General features: G+C 45.1%; 1 protein-coding gene across 13 annotated transcripts in view; it reads right to left on the reverse strand.

Moving 5' to 3' along the window:
* The window catches only part of dock10 (dedicator of cytokinesis 10), a 70,554-nt gene that overhangs the window by 1,122 nt on the left and 62,069 nt on the right, over positions 1–7,363 (reverse strand). For 7 of the 13 annotated variants that reach the window (XM_081723813.1, XM_081723810.1, XM_081723812.1 and 4 more), the window contains 9 exons: positions 7,144–7,242; positions 6,282–6,388; positions 4,996–5,118; positions 4,786–4,899; positions 2,886–3,032; positions 2,545–2,755; positions 1,615–1,805; positions 1,424–1,524; positions 1,137–1,275 (listed from right to left, as the gene is read on the reverse strand). In XM_081723813.1, the coding sequence (XP_081579939.1) occupies positions 1,137–1,275; positions 1,424–1,524; positions 1,615–1,805; positions 2,545–2,755; positions 2,886–3,032; positions 4,786–4,899; positions 4,996–5,118; positions 6,282–6,388; positions 7,144–7,242 (1,232 nt within the window). Of the gene's footprint in view, positions 1–1,136; positions 1,276–1,423; positions 1,525–1,614; positions 1,806–2,544; positions 2,756–2,885; positions 3,033–4,061; positions 4,900–4,995; positions 5,119–6,267; positions 6,389–7,143; positions 7,243–7,363 lie in introns of those variants that run through there. The other 6 variants (XM_035527762.2, XM_081723816.1, XM_081723817.1 and 3 more) reach the window with 6 other exon arrangements.

The following is a 7,363-nucleotide window of genomic DNA, read 5'->3' on the forward strand; positions in this document are numbered from 1 at the left end:
ACATTACAGGCCTCATTGTTCAGCTACAATATTTTGCTCAGATTTGCCATTCTTGGTTCACATCCATAATGTCTGTAACATGACTACATCTGTCCTCTGAACTGGCACCATGCACGCATTCATATGCTTTTGCATCTGTGTCATCGACACCTATGTCATCACAACAAAAAATGTCATGTTTGTGAGATGAGTCTTGGTGTTACAACCACAAAAGGGATCTGCTAGTAGCTCATGTACGCATCACATTTTGCTATGGAGGATGGTGTGTGTGTGTGTGTGTTTGTGTGTGTGAACTGTATCCTACATGATCAGCTCGAGAAGGCAAAAAAAGGCAGACGGCTAGCTTTTGTTATCACGGCCGCTGTTGTCTCTGCGGTTTCTCGCTGCCATCGTTGTTTTGACAGTGACAGACCTTAACGCATGTGTAAAGGCCATTCTCATTTAAGTTGTAGTTTCAAGTTTAAGTTTAAGTTTGGTTTATTTGTCACATACACAGTCATACACAGTATAACTTGCAGTGAAATGGTTGAGAGTGCTCTGTCCAAACTGAGGAAAAGAAAACAGGGGTGCATAGAGAAATATATATTCTATATATGTACAAAAATATATTAACAATGTATGTACAATATATCTATATTATGATTATATACACAATGTATATGGTTGTGTATATATGTATGTACACAATGTACAGAATGTACAGATCCATTTTGTAAAAATACATATTTGCAGTTTTTATATTACATGGTGGTAATTGTATATACAGTTATTGAATATATATACACAGTTGTACCACCACAAACTGGATACAAGTACCATATACGAAAGTAACTCAATTCTGATTTGAAAAGATCATATTTGTGTGTTCACCCAGCCCTGAAAAATCTGGGAAAAAAATCCAATTTAAGTAATTTCAGGTTGGTAATGTGAACACAGCCAAACTTGAGTAGTCATACTCCGACACTCTGGATACACACTCACTTAAACACGCTGCCGCACTCAACTTCTGGTTGGACATGAGACAAAGGCACATAAGCAACCAAAGAGGGGAGCTAAAGGGAACGACTTAGCTGAGTCTGAAAGCTGAACAGAATGACGTAGCTAAGTGTGTAAAGTTTAGGGCTGAAGTGATAGACCTGTTCATTCATAATGGCTGAAAGCTCGGTAAGCATGTCTCGGTAGTGGGCCCTCATCTCCTCCTGGTACTCCAACTGGTCCTCCTTTATGAGTCGCTCATTCACGTCCAGGGCCTGGCCACACGCGGCTGCAAACTGCCTGCAGGGGAAGAGAGAGACCGGGGATTTCCACAGCAGTCGCCGCTTCCTTAACAGGTAATGAAACTGATGGCAGGTTTCAGATATTTTTCACGGAGTTGAAAGGTTCAGAGTTCAGAGTTCTGTGCTCAGGTTAGACAGAAGTATACCTGAAGATCTCTTTGAGCAGCTTGACCTGGTTGTCTGGGTATTTCTTGGCATTTTTCTCTTCTAAAAATGCCCGGGCATATGCCATGGGCCCTGCGTTCACCTGCAGAAGCAGTTAAAATACACCTCTAGCACTTGTGTCTATAAACATGATCATTTGTGTATGTGTGTGTATGTATGAGTGTGTGTGCACCTTCACGCTGACACTGCCCTGCAGTTTCAGTTGCAGACGGATCATGTCCACGTCATTAGCGCTGCACAGTTTGTTAAGCTCCGACACCTTGCGGCTCATCTCGTCGATGGCCACTTCGATGGGGTTCATCTCTGTGCTCTCATGCTTCACCACCTGGATTCGCTTCTTGAGGTACGGGAACGTGGAGTTTGCTATTGGGCAATTAGCAACCATTAAGCAATTAACATTTAAATGAACCACTGAAAAACACTGAAAAAATACATAAAAAGGACGTTTGTAGTTAAAGTAGAAAATTTTAAATATTTATAAACTCATACATCATTTAGATTAAATTATATATTTCTAGAAGCTTTTTATTGTATCTTTTAGTTTTTATGTTTAGTTTTACTTGTACACACAGTGTCTCGTGAATAATTGTGTCAGGACTATTCCATTTAAAGCTTCAAAGAATTGAGCCAGAGATTAACACTAATAACAGTAGTTAGTAGTTATTCACAGTAATAATCTCACAGTTCACGTATATATATAATGATTAGGTTTGAATCACTGGGAACGTAATGTATCTGATCGTTTGGTTTGGACTGAGTGGGTATATACTGTATGTATTTGATCGTTTGGTTTGGACTGAGTGGGTATATACTGTATGTATTTGATCGTTTGGTTTGGACTGAGTGGGTATATACTGTATGTATTTGATCGTTTGGTTTGGACTGAGTGGGTATATACTGTATGTATTTGATCTTTTGGTTTGGGCTGAGTGGGTATATACTGTATGTATCTGATCGTTTGGTTTGGACTGAGTGGGTATATACTGTATGTATTTGATCATTTGGTTTGGACTGAGTGGGTATATACTGTATGTATCTGATCGTTTGGTTTGGACTGAGTGGGTACATGTTGTATGTGTCTGATCATTTGGTTTGGACTGACTGGTCAGGATGGTCCGTCGTTTACACTGCTCTTCCACATCACCGTGCTTCCTGCCGGAGAGGGTGAAAGGTGTTTCGAAGACGAAGCGGTTTATGTTGTGGTGCCGCTCAAAGTCCGTCCTCTTCTCATGCTGTTCCTTCTCGTCGAAGTAGGGCACCACAAACGTGACCTGGATGTAGGCGAACCGGGCATCCAGGTCTTTGGGGTTCACCTGCACCCCAGCAAACATACCGTTAAACAGGGATCAAAGAACCTCCTCCTTCATCAAGCAGCTGAAGGGTTTAGGGGAGTTTGAAAAGCTGAGATGTAAAGAAATATGGACGTGAGAGAAGAGCTGTAACCTTATTGGAGTCCTGGATCATTTTGACGTTTTCTGCTCCAAACTTGTCTGAGTAGAGCTTGAGGAGTCGCTGAGAGATCTCAGACAGACCAGTGAGCTTCGGTTCCTTGTAGATAAACTCCTTACTCTCCTCCTCTTCAAAGAAGCCCTGTCAAACGCACCACTGTTAGTATCTCTGATTGAGTGTGTGTGTGTGTGTATGTATGTGTGTGTGTGTATGTGTGTCCGTGTGCGTCTGTGTGTGTGTGTCTGTGTGTGTGTGAGTGAGTGTGTGTCTGTGTATGTGAGTGTGAGTGTGTGTGTATATGTATGTGTGTGTGTGTGTGTATCCGTGTGTGTCTGTGTGTGTGTGTCTGTGTGTCTGTGTGTCCATGTGTGTCTGTGTGTGCGTGTGTGTGTCTGTGTGTGCGTGTGTGTGTCTGTGTGTGCGTGTGTGTGTCTGTGTGTGCGCGTGTCTGTGTGTGTGTGTCTGTGTGTGTGTGTGTGTGAGTGAGTGTGTGTCTGTGTATGTGAGTGTGAGTGTGTGTGTGTGTGTGTATATGTATGTGTGTGTGTGTGTGTATCCGTGTGTGTGTGTCTGTGTGTGTGTGTCTGTGTGTCCATGTGTGTCTGTGTGTGCGTGTCTGTGTGTGTGTGTCTGTGTCTGTGTGTGCGTGTGTGTCTGTGTGTGCGTGTGTGTGTCTGTGTGTGTGTGTCTGTGTGTGCGTGTCTGTGTGTGCGTGTCTGTGTGTGTGTGTGTGTGTGTCTGTGTATGTGAGTGTGTCTGTGTGTGTGTGTGTGTATGTCTGTGTGTGTGTGTGTCTGTGTGTGTGTGTGTGTGTGTCCACATGTGTGCACACGTGTGTGTGTGTGTGTGTGTGTGTGTGTGTGTATGTGTCTGTGTGTGTGTGTGCGTGTCTGTGTATGTGTGAGTGTGTATGTGTATGTGAGTGTGTGTGAGTGTGTGTGTGTCAGTATTTTGCCTGTTTTAACACTGTCCTCATGTGGCAGCAGAGATGATAACAGATGTCAGACTGTTACCATGGTAATTTAGCTTTCACACAGCTGTGGTATGTTATCACTGTGATGGCAACACAAGCGAGCTCATCTAGCGCATTAGCGACCTGCGCGCTACGTCAGTTAGCAGGGCTAAAGGATAATGCTATTAGTCAGGCTATAATGACCAGTGTGGACTAGCCTGAGCTGAGGGCTGACACCTGCACTTGTGCGCCCTCTGCTGGAGGAAGGCCCATTCTGTCTAACCTGAAAACGTCACCTTGCTTTTCTTCTGTATGTACAAAACCCACCATTCACTATTCCACAGACAAAGAAATGTTGAGTGTTAGACGCAGCCATAGGGGTCATATGAGGACAAAACGCAACCTGGAATTAAATACCATACAAAATAATGTATGTGTGTGTGTATGTGTGTGAACACATATGCAAATATTAGCAGTTTGGAAGAGAGCAGGAAGGTTACGCTGTTTAGAGTAGAAAACAGAACAAAGAAAAGGAAGAGAAAAGAGAAGTAAACTTACCGCTGCCTGAAACAGAAACCAAAAGGAACAGAAGAGCAGATGAGCTTTAAAGAAACCGACAGCCGAGATGATTTTTAGGGATCATCTTCAAAAAAATGACAAAAGTTGCAAAGAAACATCAAACAGGGAAGAGAGGAAGGTCTTGGCTCGACAGGCCGTGGCAGTGCCGGCTGCCGGACACACAGCTGCGGGAAACTGCACTGGCGTTTTGTAAACGTTTACTTTGTAAGCTGTGGGAGGTTTCATTTCAGACAGACAACATTAATGTCCAACAATGCATGTAGGCTTTACTGTTTGCCTAGATATGCCATGTCAGGAAAGACAGGACACATCAAAAGTTCTTCTCACTTCTCTCGAGACTGCCGGACTGGTCATGTGACATACCTGTCCATAGAAAGCTACCCGATAGTATCGGCCAAACAGACGCTTCTCTGAGTTCACCACCTCCGTCACTTTCAGATAAGAGCGGTGAATGTCGTAGTACAGCTCTGACAGCCTCTGTAACACACATATGCTGTTTTTTACATTTTATTTGCCGTTTTGAAAGTTGCCGAGAACAAGCTCCCGCAAGTCTCCGGGAAGACTACAACTCACCTTGAAGTCTCGCCTCTTCTCAAATACGGCGATGACAGGCTTGTTGATGTCAGCTATGAGCTCGTGTCTTTCCGACTTCCACAGGTAATCCACGCACAGCTCCAGCTGTTCCACCAGTGTGTCCTGCAAACCAGTCACCAAACACACACGTCCTCAGGCGGAGTCCAAGGCAAATGTCTTCAGCGAATCAGTATCCCACATTCTCATTTTGTGATGCAGCTGTGGTCCAAGATATTCCCATCTGGTAAATTTGGTCAGTCCTAATATTCTGATAAGCACAGTTGATTGACAGCCTGCCACACCACTCAAGCAGATCTGATTCTAATGACACAAGGAGGGAGAATCAGAGTGATGAAACCATAGACATCCAAACCTGTAGATGGGGCTGCTGGTGAAGACCACTCTGAAGTTCCCTCACCAGAGAAGACTTGGTCATGGGTGCTGACAGAGTGGTAGGCTATTAATTGCCTGATAACACCTGTGTCCTTCAGAGTTACTTTGTCATTCTACCTAAGAGGCAAACTTGGTGTCACCACGCTTTGTGTGAGACCATGTAATCCATAAAATCAAATTTAGGTCTGCCTAGAACATGTTACTCCGAGACAACCACTACAGCAGTGATCAACATATGCCAACATTATAATGACAGCATGCTTATGCGTCCAACCACCCCAAATACAAACTTCTACCATAGTTGCATTTGGTTGAGGTTTTGTTAGCTCACACTTGATTGGCTGCTCAGAGTGTGTGGGAGGGACTTCAGCTTTCTGACTACTGAAAGTAACGCTTACAGAATCTCTTCCCAACATAAGGAACACCTGTTTTACACCACAAGGGGAGATGGGACTTCGCAACACTCTCGACAGGACACACTTTGTATATCAAAGTCAAGGCAAGTGTCAAACTTATTTGTATATCACCTTTTACAACAGCCGTTGTCACAAAGCAGATTTAGAAATGTCTGAGTCCAAGTCCCCAGTGATCAAGCTAGTGGTGATAGTGGTGAGGAAAAACTCCCTAAGAGCCTGAGGAAAAAACCTTGAGAGGAACCAAGACTCAAAGCAGGGGGGGGGGGGATGTCACACTGTATGCCCAGAAGAGCAAGATGAACCTGATTAGGACAGCTGGACATCCACGTCCCCGGCGGTTTACCTCAGCGGTTTACCTCAGTCGTTTACCTCAGCGGTTTACCTCAGTCGTTTACCTCAGTCGGTTTACCTCAGTCGGTTTACCTCAGTCGGTTTACCTCAGCCGTTTACCTCAGCCGTTTACCTCAGTCGGTTTACCTCAGTGTACGGCGTGTCCTGGGTCCCCGTGTCCTCTTTCTGGGCTCCCTCCTCCTGCACATTGGGGGAGATGTCCACAAAGGCGGCCCAGCCCACGCTGAAGGACACTGCAACACGGGGAGGACAGAGATAGTTACACCGGAAACGATATCTGTTCATTAATATATACACTCATCACTCCATCTCATCTGTCCAACTGTCTGTGCATCCATACAGTCACCCATTCAACCATCAGTCCAGCCTGGCATCTATCTATCTAGCCCCTCATTCTGTTGCCCATTCAAGAATCCATCCATCCACTCATGTATTCAAACATTCAAGCCTCAGTCAATCAAAGGCTTACTTATCATGTAACTTTAAAAAGATATCCAGTGTCCCGAGGACATGGGACCAGTCTGTGCTTTTAGCAGAGGAGTGGGACCAGTGCTACAAAGAAGTATAGTGGTAGTGGGAGAGGCCAGACCGCACATGAACGCTGGCAGGACCAGGTACAGTCACACTCAATGCGTCACAACAGCGCACAGCAAAACCGCGGCACATGCCAAAACCAATACACACACTGCACCAGAAGAAACCAATACACTATTCAAACTTTAATCGGCACACAGCGCATGCACTCAATCTGGGATACTGTACCTCTCAGAAAGGAATCTGATCTATCAGTGAAGTGTTCGAACCACTTTTATCACGTACGCTTCCTCCTGCAGAGAACTGGGACCTCAGGGTCTCAGGAAGCAAACCTAGAGCTCCTTCATTACGTCTCTGGATTAAAGGCAGGCCTGGGGAGGCCGGGGGCACACACACGGCTCCCCTACAGGGTGGGCGGGTTTCAGAACAACAGGGTGGGTGCGTGTACACTCACTTTCTCCTTCTTGGGGGGTTAGTAAAGGACAATAGTTAATGACAGTGGCTTCCTCCGCGGCCGCGCTCGAGATCCGCACCTTCTCAGGCTTCCAGTAACCTGTGGTTACAGAGGGGCAGCAGTTTAACATGGGCTCACATCCACCTGACGCTCAGTTACTCAGCCTCAGAGCATGCTGTACAAGCAAAACAATGGTGATGGAGAGAGGGCGACAGAAAGA

This window comes from Electrophorus electricus, chromosome 11, assembly GCF_041902795.1.
Source record: "Electrophorus electricus isolate QZ-2024a chromosome 11, ASM4190279v1, whole genome shotgun sequence".
Taxonomy (NCBI): domain Eukaryota; kingdom Metazoa; phylum Chordata; class Actinopteri; order Gymnotiformes; family Gymnotidae; genus Electrophorus; species Electrophorus electricus.